This window comes from Populus nigra, chromosome 11 (assembly GCF_951802175.1).
Source record: "Populus nigra chromosome 11, ddPopNigr1.1, whole genome shotgun sequence".
Lineage (NCBI taxonomy): Eukaryota > Viridiplantae > Streptophyta > Magnoliopsida > Malpighiales > Salicaceae > Populus > Populus nigra.
In genome coordinates this window covers 1,496,115-1,518,216 of record NC_084862.1, presented here as the reverse complement: position 1 = coordinate 1,518,216, position 22,102 = coordinate 1,496,115, and the positions used below count along the sequence as shown (strand labels likewise).

The following is a 22,102-nucleotide window of genomic DNA, read 5'->3' as shown; positions in this document are numbered from 1 at the left end:
CTGTTTTAACCAAAAACATTTTTGAATATTCTAGAAATTTAAATAAATTTATTTGTAATCTTAAAATCACCTCTATTGAACTTCAATAAATTCATTAAAATTGAGATTTGTCTTTCTTATGTTCAGAATATAACTGGCCCAAAGCTTTCTCTCTCTCTCTTTTTAAACTTTTGTCTCATTTCCCAACTTTTTATGGACTAAAATATAATGAAATTGAAGTTTTAGGACTAAATTATCAACACCTAAAACTACAGGAACCAAAGATGTAAGAATCAAAAAGTACAAAGACCAAAGTGTACTTTTCTATATATGCCCTGGGAATAATGAAAATTGCACAATATATAGGAAAACAGTGCAATCCAAAATTTTTGTGTTGAAATTCTACTTTACTATAATATTAAAGTTTCAAAGAGGCCTAACTAAACCACTTAATAGACCCAAAAATATAAAATGCAAGTGTATGAAAGTTTTAGTGAACATATCCTATGCTGAATAAATTCAGTTATATAAATTAATATAAAAGATTAAGAATTGATAATCCATGAGTAAAAATCAAATGAACCAAATGGATACATATAAAAAAACTTGATTTCTATATGGAACATGTAATCTAGATCTTATCTATATCTACATGTATTTGAATGATTTCATACAATAAAAAATTAACTAAATTCTTATTTTTTCAAAATTTAAAAGTTAAAATCATTCATCACTAGGAATTTGATTCTTACAAATAAATACTCACTACTCAAGTAGGTCTACAAGGATGATCATAACCAAGTGTTTGTTGGGACCTCTTAGACCTTTCAATGCCATGCATGGTTTTTTTTGGTAACCTCTAGTTTAATTAGGGAAACAATAGAAAATGAATCCGGGTTACGAAACATTTGGAACATTTTATTTTTAAGCAGAAGAGCTATTTTATTTTTCAAGTAGTGTTGATTGAATACATATTAATTAATATTTGATTGATTAGTTGAACGAAAAAAAAAATTTGTCCAAGTCACTTTCTTTCTTTTAGTCCAAGTTACTTTTTTTTTTTAGTCAAGTTTCTTCTCTTTTTGTTTAACTCATTAGGTCTGAGATCCATATCTATGAGTTTGAATGTCTGAATAATTATGAGTTTGAATGTCTGAATAATTTAAATAATCAACTATGAGTTCAAATGTCTGAATAATTAACTCTGCAATCAACTATTAGAATCTTTAAAGCATTCATTTAAAAAAATGAAAACCCATTTTATTGGATGCTCATGATATTTCGAAAAAATCAAAACAAGCCTTAAGTTTTTATTGGAGGAAACAAAAACTCAATTGTCAAATTTTACATGATGGACGAGCCATAGTAGACAACTTATTTATATTTTACCAGATCACGAGTTTGATATACATGACAACAGTAGCATGAAATTCTAGAGTTAAAATAGGTTTTTTATTTTATGAAAAGTATTTTCTTCCTTTATTTCTAGTGTACATGAAACAAATACCAAAAAATCATTCTAAGAAAATTCTTTTCATTGAATTCACGAATAAAATTATTTTTTAACATATCACAATATTCATCAATATCATTACTTTACTATAATTATTACTATTAGCAACACTAAATACAATTAATGTCAATTGACTTATTTAATTATCTTAGTTAACTTTAATTCAATTAAAAACCAATCTTAATATTAAAATGTAACCATAAAATAAAAAATTCTTGGTAACTACGGTGGTTAGGTTGACTAGACTCACCATGTTGATCATTGATTTTTCTGCCATAAGACGACGTACGTATATATTAACAAGAATATCGAAGGAGCCCCTTAGATAAATACATAATAATTAAGGAAAAAAAAGTGAAATCTACCACTTGGATTTAATATTTCTTGGGTAAAAATATTTCATTCAAACCTAAAAACAAGGCTAACGAACAGCAGACACAGAGAAGAGGCTAATGAAAAAAAATTGAAGTTCAGAAGGAGAAATCGAAAGGAGTACAACGCGGAGCTGGCCACGAATTAGCCATACTTGCATGCAACAAGATCAGCTAGCTAGTTATGATAATAGGAAAACACTGAGTACATGGTTTGTAATGTAGTAAGCGAGAGAAGTAGAATCGCAGCAATGAAAGATATAATTGCCCATGGGTTTTTGAAATAGTCTTGTTTCAAAGATGCCTTGTATCCATGCCAGCTTTTGTTATAGTACGCATCCACTTGTTCGCATAATTGGGTAAAATAAAATTCTCGCACAACTACCTGCTTGCAGATGTTGTTAAACAGATCTGTAACATCTTCATAGCCACCTAAATCATTTTGTATGATTCTCTTTTTCGCAAGCAATTCGACATCACTTGATGTATCAACAAGACGATCCATAAATAGTGCATAAGACGTCATGTATTGTCCACAATCTGGCATGCTTTGCTCAAAAGCTATGAGGTTCCGGAAGAGTGAATCTGTTGAGTCGTGGATTTGCAGTGGTGGGATTTTGAAAACACCATTTTCGAAACTCAAATCCAGTTGATGTTGTGTTGTATCCTTTTGGAACTTGATTCCAGCCGCACAAAGTTCTGTTGCACAAGATATTAGTTTCCATTTCCCGGCCCCGCCTCTTAGATATTCTACTCTCAGAGAAGAGGGTAGGTAGCTTCTGTGTAAGAGATCAAGCAAATGACATAAATCCCCACACCTGATTCCGGCACCTATTCCTTCATTGGTATTCAACTCTGGTCTGAAGAAACGAAGAGCCAGCTCCTCGAGCCGCGGTTGAGCAGTAGCAGTATGCCTCACAATATTTTTGTACAGTTCCGTAAGAACAATAATTGGAATCTGATTTTCTAGCAACGCCAAGTCACGTTGGAGGGTTGAGATCATCCAAGAAGTCGTGAAGATGGGATCATATTGCCTTTTCGCATCATTATTGGAAAACCTTAAAAAAAGTTCAAGGATAAAGAAACCATCGAATAATAACATTTTAGCAAGATCAGTTCTGTTATATTTGATTGACCCTGGGTAGTATGCTCGAACAATTGCATCATGATTTATTAGAATGGTCTCACCACATTCATCTAATGTCTTTTCTGCCTCACGTGTTCGTTCAAGCAAGGATAGAGCATAGTGCCATTTGTGTTCCTCCATGTCCAGCACATTGTCTGTTCCATGGTGAAGAGGACCAATGGAGATAATTTGAGGATTGTATGCACCAACATTCATATCCCGAAGCTTACATGGAACCTTGCAAATGCTCCAACCTGTGGACAGTGAAGTTAAGTCTGCAAAGCGTGTTTTGATGTTAATCAGCCATTGACGACCGCCTTCTTGTTGATCAATTGGATTTGCTCCCGCCATTTCTTACAAATTGATTGAAATCCTGGAAAAGAATGAACTTAATTTTAGATTTCTAACCACAATTTTGTGTGTTTAATGAGAAATCTTCTTTGATAATTCAGAAATAAAAATATTACAAACGAAAAAAATAAAAAGGAACAAGCCGGTTAAGAAGAAACAAGAAACTCGAACAGAAACGCCCAAGAACGGCTAATTATTCTTAGTTAGATATGAAAATAGAGCCTAGTAAATAATCTCTCTAAGTCAGCAACTTCAATCAGAAAACCACAGAGTACATCAAGCATTGAAGAAAGAGTGGCGGGAATAACCAATACAGCTGCACGATTGCAGGAAGAACAAGCTCGGAACTTGGAATAATATGCCGAGGCCACTTTCTCACCCCGTTGTTGTAGACTAGTTAGCAAAAAGTGAGGTGGCTAGCTCAGCTGTTGGTTCTCTCAATCTCACCAAGAAAGTAGAGGTTAAAAGAAGAAAATACGGGAAAGAATTGGTTGACAACATGTTGTCAATTATGCTGTCACTAATAGTTATAAAAGAGATGGATCAAATAGAAAGAGAAAATCATGCTCGGTTTTACTAAAAAATAATAAAAATTCTCTCATTTATTAAAAAATATTTTTTAATTCCCTTATACATGTCTCTCTTTTTTCTTTTTCTTTTTCTTTTTTATGTGTATCTATCTCTCTATCTCTATTGTATTGTAAATATCTATTAATAATTAGAATTGAAATACCATAAAATTTCTTGACAAGGTTATAAAGTTGGGGAAGAATTCCACACAAGGAGAAGTTTACTCCACGCTTTTATACAAAGCAAGGGTCTCATCATGTTAAGATTCAAAAGATGAATAAAGGGTGTTAAAGATGTCATTTATCCCTGAACTATTAAAACATGTTTTAATCAGTCCCTTTATTGGTATAATAGTTAATTAAGTCCCTCTACATCAGTAATTTTTTTAATGTCAGCCCTCTATTGCTCAAGTCATCAATAACTCCTTTAATATTAGTTGACATTTATTTATTCTAGAAGAAATAAAGAATTTGAGAAACATATATAGAAATTTTTACACAATGATCTACAACATTAAAAATCTATAATAACCCCGACAAGTAAATATGGATCTTATATGTTTATGATATATAAGACAAAAGATTTTTTTTTGTTTTTCCTTAATTTGCATTTAACAAGAGTTCAAAGTCGTTTTATCATTGTTAAAGCTTTGATATATCTAAAGATCAAGTAGTTTTGCACTGTCAACACTCTTGCATTTCCTCTCAAACAACTTTTTTTTTTAAATTGTATAATAGATCATAACTCAGAGTTTATATCAAAACAAACACTTTCAATTCTACATGAATAATTGATGCAATCGGTCTTGAGATGATAGATAATTTTAAGTGGTTAGGTGTGGATTTTCATAATTAGATGAGAATATGTGTCAAACAGATTATTTAGATGGTATAATAGTTACATTTATAGACCAATAAAAAATATTTAAGCCCAAAAGATGGTCTGATCACTCCAAACCATAATGATGGCTTAAAAAAGCTTTAACTTTTTATTCGACTGTTGGAGTAAGTTCAAATAACAATGTCGTTTTGGCTTTAAGGGTTTTAATTTAGGAATTTGATCAAAGTTTAATTTAGTCCTAAAACTGTTGATTTCTTTTAATTATATCCCTAATTGATTTTATATTTTTAATCTCATGCAATTTTGCATTTGCCGAACTTCAATACCAACCCTGAATTTCAATGTCTTTTTTTTATTATGGTCATTGATTTTGGATTTATGCAAATTGACCATCATTTGACTATTAAACATTCAATTATCTTTAATTTCACCTTTGTGTTCAGCCAAATTGGATCCCTGAAGTTTAGCGCTTATTAAAAAAAAATCTTTGACTGCGAATTTCTTTAATTTAGCTCTTAATTGATCTTAAACTTTGACTTTCTTGCAATTTTACCCCTGATTACAATCAATTGACTTTGTAAAAATTATGTTTGGTCCTCTGAAGTTTCAATCTTCTCAGTTGAATTCGAGTTGGGCTCCCAAACTTAATATTTCACCAATTAAGTCCATAATAAAATTAATTTGACCCATTTAAAGTATAATTAAGTTCTTACATCTAATTAAATCCTTTAATTAAACCCAAATTAATTCTTCAATATAATTAAACTTTTTATTTTCTTCCTATGATTAAATGAAATTGGTATATTAAAAATCTAATTACACCATTGGACTTAATTATGTCTAATAATTATTTAATTTGATTTTGAATATGCATTGTCTCCTTAGTCTTTGGTACAACAATGTATGATTAGGCTTCTGACTTCATCAAAAAGTTTCAGCTTGATTTTTTCACATATTTGAAATCTTCCCCAGTTTGTTTTTGCCAAGTTGCCAATTTTCTTCTTCTTATTATTATTTTATTTTTTATTTTTATTTTGGAAGGAAAATTTGAGAGAATAACCAAAAAATAGGTTATGATAAAGAGAATAAAGTTGTGAATTTAAAGTTCACATCTACAACTCCTTCTACTTAATAAATTTTTGTGTTTAATGTTTATTTGCTGTTTTTAGTTTTTGTGTGCATCAATAATTGGATCAAATTACAAGGTTTTGTTTCCATGAATCAAGTATATCAAATATGATACTTTAAGGAACAACATGAACAAAGTAAAGTTCAAGAAAAACCAATTTTATTTCAATTATGTACCCTCTGGTTGGAGTCTTAGCGAGTGGAGAGAAGGTTTGTTTGGTTTTATATTATGAGAAAAATAATAGAAAAGAGGAATTGACAATCGTTGAGAATAATTAGGAGGGTTAACCCATTGGTTAGCTAATCTTATATATATATGTGCAGGGCAATATACAATAGTAATGGTGAAAATTACAATACAAGAGTATGACTACAATACTTCCTATATAGTATGTTTATAATATTTTTTATATAGGTATATTCTATAATATGTCCCTTCAAGCCGAGAGTGGAGGATCAACTCGAAACTTGAAACAAAAAGCAATAAACGAAGCAGTAGGAAATGACTTAGTAAAGATATCTGCAAGTTGATCTTGAGAGGAAATAAAACGAATTTGAATCTCCTTCTTCACAACTCTATCTCGAACAAAATGATAATCAACCTCAACATGTTTTGTGCGAGCATGAAAAACAGGATTCACAGACAAATAAGTGACACCAATTTTGTTGGAACCCAATTTTGGTCATTGTGGTTCTTGATTTTGAATTTATGTAAATTGACCCTCATTTGACCATTACTTTCAATTGTTTTCAATTTCACCCTTATCTTGGGTCAAATTGGATCCCTGAAGTTTAGTGCCTTTTTCAAAAAAGTTCTTGATAGCGAATTTCTTCAATTTAGCCCTCCATTAACCCTAAAATTTTATTTTCCTATGATTTTATCCTTGATTACAATCACTTGACTTTATAAAAATTATGTTTGGTCTTCTAAAATCTTAATTAATCTTCCTAATTAAGCTCAAATTGGGCTCCCAAACTTAATTTGTCACCAATTAAATCCCTAATAAAATTAATTTGACCCATTTAAAGAATAATTAAGCCCTTGCACCTAATTAAATCCTTTAATTGAACCCATATTAATTCTTAAATATAATTAAACTCTTATTTTCTTCTTATGATTCAATTAAATTGACATTTTAAAAATCTAATTACGTTCTTGGACTTTTATGTAGATTCGTCTAATAATCATTTAATTTGACTTTGGATCTATATTGTTTTCTCAGTCTTAGATACAACGGGGTATGATCAGGCTTCCAAGTTTGTCTAAAATTTCCAGCTTGATTTTTCCACATATTTGAAATCCTCTCCAACTTCCTTTTACCAAGTTGTTGTTTTTTTTTAATCTTATCTTAGAAGAAAAATTAGAGAAAATAACCTAAAAATAGGTTATGATAGAGAGAATAAAGTTGTGAATTTAGAGTTCAGATTGCAATTCCATTTACTCATTAATTTTTTGTGTTCTATATTTGTGCTGTTTTTAATTTTTGTCTGCAATTAATCAATAATTGGAACAAATTACAAGGTTTTTGTTGTCATGAATCAAGTATATCAAATATGATACTTTAAGGAACAATAGGGACAAAGTAAAGTTAAAGAAAAACCAACTTTATTTCAATTATGAACCCTCTGGCTGGACTTCCTTGCGAGTGGAGAGAAGTTTGTTTGGTTTTCTATTATGAGAAAAATCGTAGAAAAGAGGAAATGGCAATGATGGAGACTTTAAACACAGATTCAACATCACAAAAAACAATACAGTTAAATATCTATAAATTAATACTCTTTGGACTATAAAAGATTATTAATTAATTTATACATTAAATATTATTTAATCAAAATTATTAATTTATCTAGATTATATATTTTTAAAGTTTCATTACTTTAGAATTAATGTTTATTTATGAAATATTAATTTAGGAGGATTTATATTCTTCTTTTGGTTAGCTTATTATTTAGAGATTGAGTCAATATTTCTATATAACTTTTTTGTCTATGGTAATTAATATCCTAGAGTTAGCTTGTTCGTCGGTTGAGATTAAATAATTTTTTTGAACGATCTTATAGACGTATATCAATCTTGTGTAAAAAAGAAATATAAATAAATTCATCCTGATGCTGGCCCTGAAATTGTTTTTAAGGAAATAAAAAAAAAATCTCTCTTGAATCACCTAACCAACTCTTTGTGATTAATATTTAATATAAATAGAGAAACATTCTTATTGCAATTTTTTGCTTATCCCATCACACAAATTTATGTATAACTTTTTTATACATTTCTATGACATGAGAATTGTCTTTGTAATTATTTTCTTATTATTATTATTATTATTATTATTATTATTATTATTATTATTATTATTATTATTTAAATTAGTTTTAAAAATAAAAGAAAATTGAAACTTAAGAAACATGTTTAAATAAAAAAAAGTTAATGAATGAAATATATATTATTATAGGAAGAGTTGAGGTCTAGTGAATTTTTAAATACCAAGATTGAGATTAAAAAATATATTATGTAACAGTAATAGTAATAGAGTAATAGAGAAACTCAGTTAAATTAATCTATTTTGAATAGAAGGATAGAATTAAACATGCTTTAGCAGTATAACATTATAAACCTATTGAACAAGTCACTAGTGAAAAAGGTAGAAAAAGAAAAAAGGACCGTTAAAATAAAAAATTTGTTTACTTTCAAATAAAAAGTAATAAATTAACTCTCAGAATTGTCTATACAAACAGACAATTCCAAATTAAACTTTTCTTAACGTTTACAACAACAATTGACTATTTAAATCTCTGTTATTTTATTTCTCCTGCTGTTAGATTTTTTCCTAGTTTTTCTTGATTGTTTTTAATTTATTTATTATTTTTGTTTGTGCTGGTTAAAGTAAGTGATTGTGTAGTCCTAAGAAACAATATTGCAGGCACCAAGGGACAAATACTAAATTATTTCAAGGTCATAGAATTGTTATTTTCCTCTATCTAAATTTTGAAGCTCATATTCCGTTAACAAATTTGTTCATTAGAATCTTTTTTTTTTTGTATCGATTGATACATTCTATATGTGTTTGAAGAACAGTTATTAAACATGACTGGTTGATCCAAGATCCAATTAACTTAATAGTTAGACCGGTCCAGATAAGGTGAAAGACCAGCATGAGGAAAAATCTAGTTGACCCACCAGGTCGATCTGTGACCTAGATAACCCAGTAAAACTTGATAAAAACTTTTTTTTTAAAATGTGTTTTTTTCTACTAGACAAAGACACCTTTTTTATATACTTTTTAATTAGTTATTAATTTTTTTTAAAGTTCACTATATAAATATTAGAAGAATATTTTATTTTTTCAATGTGAGATTTGAAATTTTTTAATATATATATTCTATGTTCACAAGAAAAAAAATATTTTTTGAATGTACAATTTGAGTCCTTTAATAAATATACTTTATGTTTACAAGAAAAAAGTTATGTTTTTTCAATGTGGGATAAATAAATTTTTTGGTTTAAATACTTAAACTTAAAATGATAACAAAGTATTTTTTTAATATGAAATAAAAAATCACATGGATTGTTTCTTAATTTTTTCATGTGAAATATTAAAAATTCATATATATATTTTTTAAATTTTTTCCAATTAATTCGAGTTGACTCTGGTCAATCCATGTAACCCGAAACTCGACTTCTTGACCAGATCAACCCCACCCCAGTTCAAGTTTGATAACTATGGTTTGCAGTACCCAAATCATGGAGGGAACAACAGTGTTTTCATGAAAAAATCACTTGAAGTAATAGTTTCCCATTAGGTTACGAGCAATGAAGAAAAACGAAGAAAGTTAAGATGATTTTTTAATGTAAACTACATGTTTTAATAATATCTTTTTAAGTTGTATGCTAAAATGCATGAGAGATTTTTATTTATTTATTTATTTCTGAAAAAGGAAAAAGGAAAAAGAAAAAAGAAGTCCATCTTTCTCAAGTTTGTACTATAAGAGGCTTGTTTTACAGGGGTGAGAAGGGAGAAAGCCATCGAGACGAGGACGTGGTCATAATGGTGCGCGAGGATGCTACCAATTACGCTCCTAACACAAATTGGTGTAACAATAATCCATCTTCAAGATCAGAAGTGTCTTCCCACCATGATAACTTTGTTAGGAAGCTTCCATATAAAAATTATGATATCGAGTCTCCACGAGACTCTCCTTCTGATCTTCCACCCAATTCCTTCCGGGATAAGCGTGATAGCAAAGAGTCGATGAACAACGCCGCATCTCAACCTTCACAACAGCTGCTGCCACTGCCACCAACATCACAAATTCAACCATCTGTAACCCCTGATCATCAGAGAGAAAAAGCAGACATATTCTCAACCTTATGTGATACGTTTGATAACAAAGAGTCGATGAACAACAATGCATCTCAACCTTCAATACAGCCGCCATCTCAACCTTCACAACAGTTGCTGCCACTGCCACCAACATCACAAATTCAACCATCTGTAACCCCTGATCATCAGAGAGAAAAAGCAGACAGATTCTCATCCTTATGTGATCCGTTTCACAACAAAGAGTCGATGAACAACAATGCATCTCAACCTTCAAAACAGCCGCCATCTCAACCTTCACAACTGCTGCTGCCACTGCCACCAACATCACAAATTCAACCATCTGTAACCCCTGATCATCAGAGAGAAAAAGCAGACAGATTCTCATCCTTATGTGATACGTTTGATAACAAAGAGTCGATGAACAACAATGCATCTCAACCGTCAAAACAGCCGCCATCTCAACCTTCACAACAGCTGCTGCCACTGCCACCAACATCACAAATTCAACCATCTGCAACCCCTGATCATCAGAGAGAAAAATCAGACATATGCTCATCCTTACGGGATGCGTTGCATAACAAAGAGTCGATGAACAACAATGCATCTCAACCTTCAAAACAGCCGCCATCTCAACCTTCACAACAGCTGCTGCCACTGCCACCAACATCACAAATTCAACCATCTGTAACCCCTGATCATCAGAGAGAAAAATCAGACATATGCTCATCCTTACGGGATGCGTTGCATAACAAAGAGTCGATGAACAACAATGCATCTCAACCTTCAAAACAGCCGCCATCTCAACCTTCACAACTGCTGCTGCCACTGCCACCAACATCACAAATTCAACCATCTGTAACCCCTGATCATCAGAGAGAAAAAGCAGACAGATTCTCATCCTTATGTGATACGTTTGATAACAAAGAGTCGATGAACAACAATGCATCTCAACCGTCAAAACAGCCGCCATCTCAACCTTCACAACTGCTGCTGCCACTGTCACCAACATCACAAATTCAACCATCTGTAACCCCAGACATATTCTCATCTTCATAAACTCAACTTTCTAATAACAATGGAACGAAAACGTCAACTAATATTTCAGACCCTTCAGCATCTTCGAGTAGTACTGCAGGTTTTCTAATTAGTTCTGGTACCATTCCTCCACTTGTTGAAACGACAAATCCATCATCACTGACGCGGCCGCTAACAGCAGCAACAGCGAAAACTTCTTCACCAGCAACATTGTCTACAACATCTACCAGTCGGCCATCCCAATTGCCTGGTGATACAGCAAATGGTACGATCCCATGTATAAAATCTGAGATGGTGAAATATCTGGAGTGATTCCCTCTTCATTTACAGCTACTTCAATTTATACATCATTATCTCTGAACAAAAAATAATTAAATCAAAGCTAGAATTTTAATAACTCTTGGTTTGATGTATGTTAAAAAAAAGGAGGAGTTATACATAGATTTATTTAAAGTACTACAAAAAGTATACATCTTTTTTTTTATGTGATCATCTCTGTACGTAGTCAGCAAATAGGCTCTTTAATTATTGCTCTTCCTGTTAGCGTTGTTGTTCTTGAGGTTTTGACTTCTAGGATGCCTTTACTTGATTATTTTTTTTGTATTTTGTGTTTCTATTTTTTTTCTCATGTTTGGTACAAATTTAGAAAGAGAATCATTTTAAGGAAGTTAACATTTAACCCTCATTTCGTGGAGGAAGGGTAAGGGGATAAAGAAATTTTGAAGGGGAAAAATTCTTTGTTTTGGTATATTTCCCTCCCTTTTTATTCCATTTCTCGCCTAAAACCATAAATATATTTTTTTATAAGTATTTTTAGGCTATTTTTATAATTATGTTTAATTTAAATTTTGATTTGATTTATATTAGTATTTACTATTATCCATAAAATATTTTTTCTTAGTTAATTTAATTTAAGTTTAGTCGTGTTTACTTTCACATATTTGGTTTTAATTCAATCAAACTGTTCCGGTCAATAACACTTACGTATGAATCAAATTTAGGTCCAACCTTATCACATATAATACAATTGAAATTAGCATGTTAATCGATTTTCAATTAAAATTTCTTCAAATATGATAATTCACTTTTAATTCTTATTCTCTTAACATCTTTTTTTCAAAATTTTCTCTTACAGTTGAGAAGTTGGAAACAGCTTCTAGTCCTCTTCAGTTTTTTTAGAAAAATAGAGAAATATAAAATGCCCATTTCCAAACAAAACATTTATAAATCCTAGCAATTTTTGCTAAAAAGAATTTGTGTTTTAGACCAAGACTTGATGCATTAGTTATTGATGGGCGTCGTGTTAGTATTAACTTTCTGCCATTAATTAGTTCCTGCGAGTTGAAGATGAAATTTTCTAGGCAGGTATTAAACTTAGAATATGTAGTGTAAATATGAACTCGTACTAACTCATCGACTGCAATTACAGGTGATCATGAGTTGAAATGTCGTTCCTGCCATAATCATGTGAAGGATTGTTGTCGGCAAAGTGTACTTGCTGCTGTACGTGTGTGTTAATGTCTCTCTCGGCTACTCAGCCTATCCCTCCTCTCCCAATATATTAATTAACACATTGCTTTTGTTCCACTGCAGTTGGGCCATAAATCAACCGATTGCATCCAGAAGGGGTCGCAGTAATTTTGCTTTAGAGCTTAGAGTCTAACGGCGACCGGAACTCACACCTGACAAGAGCACAAGAAATCAACTACAAATTAAATGATGCTTCAATTAAGGAAATTAAAGGGCCTCTTGCCTTCAATAGACAAAAGAGCTAATTGTCATATATTCATATTAATTATTAGCATTTTATTTTTGGTTTGGTGCTTCGTAGCTTGTGGCCTAAGGTTTTTTTATTTTTTTAATTATGAGTTGATTTAGCGAGACATAACCTTCTTTGTAGTGTAAATAGAAAAGCTGTCTTTTATCGCAAATGATATCACAATAATCTTTAAAATTCTAATTATGAAAAAAATAAATATTTTACATGTTAAAAGGTCTATCAGAAATCATCTAATATTATGGTTATTAGAAATTCTAATTGGTTAACAAAACGTTTATAATACGAGACTAGTTACGTAAAAAAAAAATATTATCACCCCTTAAACAACATACCTGAGACGGGTTGCATTGCTAATTTTATTTTAAATTGTTAAGGATTTGTTGTATTATATTACTGATAATCTGCTTATAATATTCTTAACTTTAGCTCTAATATATGAATATTTTTAACTCTAGCATTGATAAATATTATGCAACATAAAAAAACATGGTATTCCTGACTTTGATACTAGTGAATAAACTAGTAAAATTTGAATTGAACTAATTTTTTTATGAAAAAAAGATAAACAAGCATATCAGATTCATATTTCACAATAAAAATATACTAATCAAATATACAGTGAAATTATCAGAAAAAAAAAGTATGAGAGACCCACAAATAAATTTAAAAGAATCCATGATTTTTTTTAAAATTTGTTTATATCTAAAAAAAACTTATTTGACTACATATCAAAATAAAATGAGTGAAATAAAATGGAAAAAATCTTTGCCCCAAAACAAATTGGGCTGGAATGCCCAGATCCAGACCCAGCATGGCCTCAGCTATTCTTTATTTTTTAGGCTTGGTTTTTACCCGCAGTCGTGCGTGAATAGTTCACGCACGCTTGCTACAGTCAAAGGGTAATTAAAATGTAAGGGGAGGGAAAACGTAGCATACCTGGTGCTTGGGGACGAAGATGATGGCGAAGGTGTACTGGCTGGCCAAAGCTACTTTCTCGCCTCTGCTTCTGTTTTTCGTGCGCTTCTCTTCTGGTCTTGCTTCTTTTCTCTCTGGGTTCTTTCCCCTTCTGCCTCTCTCTTCTGCTCTCTGTTTCTTGTTTGTCCTCTATGTTTTTCTGGTGCATGGGGACGAAGACGATGACGAAGGTGTACTGGCTGACCAAAGCTACTTTCTTCCCTCTACTTCTGTTTTTCGTGCGCTTCTTTTCTGGTCTTACTTCTTTTAATTCTCTCTCGGCTCTCTCCCCTTCTACCTCTCTCCTCTACTCTCTGTTTCTTGTTTGTCCTTTGTGTTTTTGTTCTTCATCCTCTATAGTCTTTTTTTTTATGTCTTTGTTTTTCGTTTCTAAGTCTCTGTTTGTTTTTTCTGTCTTCCTGGTTTTCTTTGTTCTTTCCTCCACTCTTGTTCTCTTCTACTCGTTCGTTCAATCCCCTACTCATCTAGCCTTTCTCTGGCTTTTATAAAGCTAGAGAATGTTGTGCGTTCGTGCCTCAAGATAATGAGGCATGTTCGTCTCTGTTTTGAGAAGAAACAGGGACCAACAGTCCTGCCATTACAAGACTATTGGTTACGACATCTTGGCATTTGAATATGGCATCGTGGGGGCGAGGTGGGCAGCTGGTAGGAGACGTGACCCGAATGGTTTTGCTGCAGTTTCTGCTGAATCGGTGGAATGAAGAAGGTGAATGAACAGTTGCTTAGAAACAACGTCGTTTTCAACTGAAATGGCTATTTTCAATTTGCTCCCCTAAGTTGAACCCTAGAATTGAACCCCTGGATTTTGGTGCCATTTACAAAACAGTCACTGGTTTTCAATTTAATCAATTCAATTTTTAATTGGCTTTTCAACTTTTAATTCTTTCAAAATTATCCCCAGAAAAATCAATTAACCTCTCATGGTATCACCACCTATTCACTTTGATCCTTGAACTTTAAGTTTTTGCAATGTCAACCCAAATCAACCCCAAAATTTGATACTTCTTCAATTAAGCCTCTGATTTCATTAATTAAACAAATTTTAATATTAATTAAGTTCCCAAACTTATCAATTCTTTGATCAAATTGACTTTTAAATTTATAATTCCATCATTATTAGTTCTCAAACTTTCAATTCGTATTGTTTTAATTTAATTATAAAATTTTATTTATTTATTATTATTCTTTTGAAAATTCAAAAATTGGGATACCATAATTTGATAGCCAATTAACTTGTGACTATGATTTTTGTTCACGAACAGAGATTTTCAATTAGAACCAACATTACTTTATCAGGATAATAACATTTTTAACTAGAGAGATATATATTATATAAATACACCTAGTAGAGGAGGGACCCATTTTCTTCACAGCCAAACATAGGCTAAATCCAGAGATATTGCACACAACATACCTATACTTTTCTTTTCTATATATTATTTGTTTCTTCTCTATAAATACTAACTTAATATTGAAAAGTTTCTTATTAATTTCAGGATAAATTATTTTTTAACGAGAGAGATATATAGTATATAAATACACCTAGCTAGTGAGATCCTGAATGCTGTCAAATTTTTCACAGCGACTCATTACTCGTATAAATGATGTGTAAATCCATATTTTTTTAATTAAATCTTATTTTTTATTACTCGTATAAGTACACCTAGCTAGACACTTGCCCAATAAGAAAAAACCATCTGTATATGCGTGCCTCCTTTCAAAGGTAATCAATAACCGTTGAAATTCTATTTTGGTGTGCATGGCTTTAGTGAGTAAAAACTAGATGAAACTTGACTAGACAATATGAGAGAGGTCATAATTAGTTGTTTTGTGAGAGAGACAGAAATCCAGTGATAAATCTGTCCTCTTCTGTGAGGTTTTAATTAGAGTCTAAATGAGGGATTTAAAAAACTCTAAAACCGTGTGGTTTTATATATATATATATACACACACACACACGCTATAATTGGGTATTGTTTATTATATACATTCATAAAACACTGTAGATTTATTGTTTTTTAATAATAATTTATTTTGATCTTTGAAGTTTTATTTTCTATGATTTAATCATAATCGAAGGCTAATTATTTATGATTTTTTAGTTAAGAGTAGAACTGAAAGAATGAGTACTAAAATAAAAAAGACATCAAATATAAGTAGCTACAAGAGACTTCAAATAAAATGCACTTGTGTCTTTAATTTTTAAAAATAATATCATTCATATAATTTAGGTCTCTTGAAATTTTAAAAAATTATTTTTGATACACAATTTTATTTGTGTTATTTTTCAATTCAGGGTTAGAAAGTGGGAGAAGTGTTGTTGAATTCTAACAATTAAAGAAAACATCATCGTTTAGTTTATTTTCGACCACCAAAATAGATTTTATTGGTGTCCACAAGTTCCTAGATATGAGAGGGGCTTCATAGTCATTGTTTAGAACCTCAATTTCACATAAAAAACTAGATCTAAGTCGAGAGAATCAAAACGAAATTTCAGATTTTTAGGTTATTTTTGGGGTATGTAAAGTTGATAGAATGGTTTTTGGGTGTTATAAGGGTGTTGGTGAGGTGTTTTGTGGATGAAATGACTTAAAAATCAAGTTTTTTTAACCAAAAGAGGCACTGCCCTAATTTTCGGGGTACCACTATGGTGGTCAAAATCTAGACTCACAGACAACACGTCATTTGTGTTTTTTTCTTTTTTAAAAATAGAATCAAACCCAAGCACGCTGGGTTGGGCTAGAAAGCCCACCCATACGCTTGGGTTTTTCCTTGCAATGACTCAAGCGTGCTCGACCATGGACCCAAGAGAGCCTGAGCTGTTTTTTGGTTTTTTTTTTTAATTAAGGGTTAAATAGAAATTAAAAAAAACAATTATTGAACCCAGTTGATTTCATAACTCGAAATACATGTTTGATGATTTAAGCTACAATATTTCTTAAATAATTTTTAAATTTTAATTCAATTAATATCACTCCTTTGTGATTTTTTTATTTAACTTTTTTTGGATAAAGATTTTTTTAATGGTGTTGTGTGTATTTAGTTTCTGGAAAGAATATTCTAATTCATCTATATTTATTTTTTAATTTTCCTATAGATAAACTTTATTTTTTAAAATAAAAAATATTTATTTTCAGATAATATTTTTAATATGTACAACAATGCATAATTGTTTTCTTATATTTTATTCAATCAGTTTAATTTGCATGTCTATTTCTATTATTGTTTGATTGAATAAAAAATTAATTTTAATAAACAAATTCAACAAGTACAATCAAGTAAATATTTTGTTTTATCAGATTAAATGTATCGGTTTATATCTGCTTTTTTATTATTTTAATTTTATTTTTAGTTATTATTAATAATTTTTTTATTTATTAACACATATAATTCTTAATTTATTTGTTTTCATGTCTGCATGAACTTCTCAATATATATATATGTCAAAAAATTCAGTATAAACAATTTTTATAGGAAAAAATATCTAACCTATAATGCCTGCATCAGATAGCTAGTTTATAATCTAAATTAGTTTAGAAAAGTCAGAGCCAATTTGCAACTTGGTTGACAAAGACTAAATTGCATGCTATTTTATCAGAATAAATAATGAATCCCGACATACAGATTCCTCGCCAGCTAATTAAGAAAGCTTTACTACAATTTAAGAGATTAAAAATGACTCCAGAAAATCAATGCAGCTCCCTTTATAAATAGGAATTATTAATTACAGAATTCTTAACTTGCTTGAGATTAATGCATTTTATTATAATTTAAGTCAATAAAAATGACTCCACACATCAATTCTAGACACAAAGTCCACGCCAGCTAAGTATGAGAATTAAAAATGACTGATCTAGACACAGAGTCCACGCCAACTAATTAAGAAAAGTTTATTATAATTTAAGATATTAAACAATTCACATTGACTCCTAAAAATGAATGCAGATCCTTCATATACGGGACTTGTTAGATATTTCTTAAATAATTTTTAGTTTTTAATTATATCCATTAATAAGAGATTGTTTAGGCCCAAGTTGAGGCATATATTTGAATTTACTACAAATTAATCTTTGGGCTATAAAAGATTTTTTTTACAACCTGTTATAGACTTGGATTTAGATTTATAATTATTTGACTTATAAAGAATTTTTTTTCCCATCCTATTCTTTTGTCAAGTCCATGAATTAAGGATTTTGATTAGTTTATTAAATAATAGTTTCTTGAAACTTAATAATTTTTTCAACTAAAAAACTTGAACTTAAACCAAAATATTAAGTTTTTTTTATAATTAAAGCTAATAATTAAAGAAGAGAAATTATTATGGTAATTATAAAAATTAACTCGATATAAGTTTTGGTTTCAAAATCCTCGGTAAAAATGGACTGAAGAATAATGTTTTTTGTGGTTTTTTGTGGACAATGTGTAGAAAGAATTTGTAAAATTTTTTACACTTTTCCTCACCATAATTTTTAGCTTAATTTACCTAAAATACATGTTTGATGAGTTAAGCAACAATATTTAAGCTTCTTCTTCTTCTTCTTTTAATCTTTTTTTTTAATTGATACCTTCTTTGAATGTATTTTTTCTTAAATAATTTTTAAATTTATGATTCAATTAATATCTCTTATTTGTGATTTTTTTCTTACTTAGCCTTTTTTGAATATAGATTTTTTTAATGGTATTGTGTGTATTTAGTTTTTGGAAAGATTATTCTAATTCATCTATTTTTGTAATCTTTTATATAGATGAAATTTATTTTTTAAAATAAAAAATATTTTTAATATGTGAAGCATTGCATGATATTTTTTTATTTTGTTTTATTCAATAAATTTAATTTGATTATTTTTAATATCATTTGATTGAATAAAAAATTAATTTTAATAAATTAATTTAATAAACACAATCAGATAAATATCTCGTCTTGCAATATTAAATTTATTGATCTATACTTGTTTCTTATTTATTTTATTTTATTTTTAATTAATGTTAATGATTTTTTTCTGTTTATTAACACATATAATTCTCAATTTATTTAATAATATAAATGCATGAATATTTTCATATATATATATATATAATATAAAAACATATTAAAAAAATAATATAAATAATTTTTTTAATTAAAAAAATATCTGATCCGCAATGAATTGCCGAGTAAAATAGCTAGTTTATAATCTAAAGGATGGACAACGCCAAAAAGTATAGAAAAATCAGACCCAATTTGCAACTTGGTTGAAAAAGACTAAATTGCATGCTATTTTTGTCACGACCCGAATCCCGGGTCCTTAACCGGCAACGCAGGAGCGGTGCCGGAAGGACACACCGCCTACGCTAAGCCTCAAAACGGACATATCAAAAGCATAATTTATTCAAAAATACGCAACATTTCATAATCTTCAGAAATATTATATTATTCAAAACTGATAAAACCAAAAGATAGTTTAAAACTCCTCATCAGTAATTAAAACAAAAACAATAATCCATAATACTCATTACATTGTCAAAAGTTCAAACTTAATTAAAATAAGGTAATAGTGGAGCGCCTAAGACATCAAATCAAATAGCCTTGAAAGATAAGCAAGGCATACCGACCCAAAACTGAAGAAGCAGGAACACTCAACAAGGTTCACCTGCTATCAGAAACCTAGGACTCAACTTCCCTTTCTTCCCAAATCTGAATATCCCTTTAGTCGGGGAGACTTTTAGGAACACGTTGTCACCCACTGAAAATTCTAGATTACACCTCCTCTTATCCGCATAATTCTTTTGCCTACTTTGAGCTGTTTGAAGCTTATCTCGGATCACCTTAATCTTATCCAAAGTAATCTGTATTAACTCGGGACCCATTAATCTCCTCTCACCAACCTCATACCAACATCCAGGTAAGTCATCGGGAAAAACATCGATGAATTCCTTAACTATCGAAACTTGTTCCATCCTCGGGACCTCCATGTTCACATCATGCACATAAGCCAAAAACCCTTGCATACCCTTTCGTACCATCCTTCTCGTGATGGCTGAGAGAATACTAGATGAGATGATAACCCATCTTCATGAAAAGCAAACTTTGTCTCCTCATCAGGTTTGAAAACCACTGTCTTATTCCAACAATCAACTGAGGCATGATGCCTTGATAACCAATCCATACCTAGTATCACATCAAAACCTACTATTTCTAAAATTACCAAATCGCCTAATAGGTTTCTACCTTGCACTTGAACCTCACAATCAACACAAACATATTCCCCAAACATAACCTCATCCGAAGGGGTATTCACACACAAAGGACTCTCTAACAAAATGGGTTGTTTAGTAAACCTTAAAGCAAAATATGACGACACGAAAGAATGAGTTGCCCCCGTATCAAATAACACTCTAGCCTCAAAGGAACATATTAAGAGTGTACCTGAGACAACAGTATTGGATGTCTGGGCATCCTGCTGAGTAATGGCAAAAACTCGTGCCTGTCTCTGACTTGTTGGCGTAAAACCTCTACCGCCTACTCCACGGCCCCGCTGGCCACGCCCACCAGCTCCACGAGCACCCTGAAACATAAAATGGCTAGCTGACTGAGTCTGAGTGGGAGATGTAATCGGTATAGAAGCATCAGGCTTGGACCACCGCTTGTTCGGACAATCCCTCAATAAGTGATCAGTCTGCCCGCAACCGGAACAAGCTCCTGTCTACCTATAACAAACTGTGCCATAATGCCTAGACCCATAAGACTGACATTGAGGCCTCCCATCCGAACCTTGTGGTGTTAACTGAATAATATGACTTTGAGTCGAACCAGCTCCGCTCATGCTATGTCTACTATTTCCCCTGACAGTAGACCTCGATAAGAAATTCCTTGACTGATTTAATTGGCCCTGCCGGCCTCCATGTCCCCTGTTAGGACCTGTATCAAACCGCTGCTGAAAAGAGAACTGATTTGCCACTTTGGGCCTCTTGACCGAACCCACTGATAATTCATCCTCTAACTCTCGTGCCTCAGTAGCTCGGGCACGATCCACTATGGCCGAGTACATCTTAAACTCATGAGCCCCAATAGCTTTGAATAAGTAGCTATTAAGACCCTGAACAAACCTCTTAATCTTCATTTCCTCAGTCGGTACCAAATACCCAGCAAATCTGGACAACCGCGTGAATTCCACTTCATACTCTGTCACAGTCAAGTCACCCTGAACCAGCTTCTCAAACTCATATGATCCGGCTTCCCTCACACTTTCAGGTAGAAAACGTTCCAAAAACATCTCAGAAAATTCCTTCCACTCCATCGGTGGCGAACTAACTGCCCTTTCACCCCTCTTGGACTCATACCAGTTCACAACCACCTCTCATTCTAGCCTGAAAGATACTAAAGTCACTGCACGATGCTCCGTGCACCCCATGGCCTCACACCTACGCCATACTGCATCTAAAAACTGTTGTGGGTCCTCAGAGTTATCAACACCCTTAAATGTAGGAGGTGCTAGCTTAAGGAACTCTGACAATGGCACTTTCACCCCATGCACAGTATGGGAAGTCGAAGATGCATTCTTATCCTTCTTTTTCTCTCTCTCAGTTAAAAGGTCAGTTAGGGTCTGCATTGCCTGTCCAATCTTATCCAAAGCACTATCAGTATAAGACACCCTATCCTGGGATCCTTGCTCCTGATTCTTACCAACATCCAGACTATAGTCTCCCTCAAACTCCACCTCATCCTGAACTTCTGCTTCCATTGGTTGAGGTGAAGGGGTCCTAACCCTCTTTTTGTGCCTCTCCTTCCTAAGCTGAGCGATAGGAATGTCCTCTTGATCATTACCAACATAATCGGTATTAACCACATGTTTAGCTCTCGGCATATTTCCTAAAAGAATGCATTTACATATAATCAACATAACTATGAGAAGTTTTGATATGTTTAGTATGTATATGTATATAGAATTGGAGGAAATAAGTTTAAAGGTAAGATTATGTATAAATGTGTGTTAATTAAGTTTTTAATTTCTGTTTTGATAAATGTTAGGGTTTTGAAGATTGTGTTTTGGGTTTGATTGATGAATTAATTGGAATGTTATGGGTTGATTGTTGTGGGTAATTGGTTAATTAGTTGATTGTGAGAGATTGAAG

At 31.5% G+C, this 22,102-nt stretch overlaps 2 protein-coding genes across 2 annotated transcripts; one reads left to right on the top strand and one right to left on the bottom strand.

Moving 5' to 3' along the window:
* Positions 1-1,832: 1,832 nt before the first annotated feature.
* Positions 1,833-3,796, bottom strand: LOC133706170 (UPF0481 protein At3g47200-like). The gene is made up of 2 exons (XM_062131647.1): positions 3,649-3,796; positions 1,833-3,362 (listed from the first exon to the last, which is right to left on the bottom strand). The coding sequence occupies exon 2, from the start codon at positions 3,338-3,340 to the stop codon at positions 2,042-2,044; it is 1,299 nt and encodes a 432-aa protein (XP_061987631.1). The 5' UTR covers positions 3,341-3,362; positions 3,649-3,796; the 3' UTR covers positions 1,833-2,041.
* A 6,106-nt stretch (positions 3,797-9,902) lies between these two features.
* LOC133668344 (uncharacterized) lies at positions 9,903-13,058 on the top strand. The gene is made up of 3 exons (XM_062088122.1): positions 9,903-11,500; positions 12,665-12,738; positions 12,829-13,058. Exon 1 carries the CDS (start codon positions 9,925-9,927, stop codon positions 11,254-11,256), a length of 1,332 nt encoding a protein of 443 aa, XP_061944106.1. The 5' UTR covers positions 9,903-9,924; the 3' UTR covers positions 11,257-11,500; positions 12,665-12,738; positions 12,829-13,058.
* Positions 13,059-22,102: the final 9,044 nt, after the last annotated feature.

Excerpts from the sequence above, each read along its gene's own strand:
- LOC133706170 (XM_062131647.1), bottom strand. The coding sequence starts at position 3,340 with ATGGCGGGAGCAAATCCAATTGATCAACAAGAAGGCGGTCGTCAATGG.
- LOC133668344 (XM_062088122.1), top strand. The coding sequence starts at position 9,925 with ATGGTGCGCGAGGATGCTACCAATTACGCTCCTAACACAAATTGGTGT.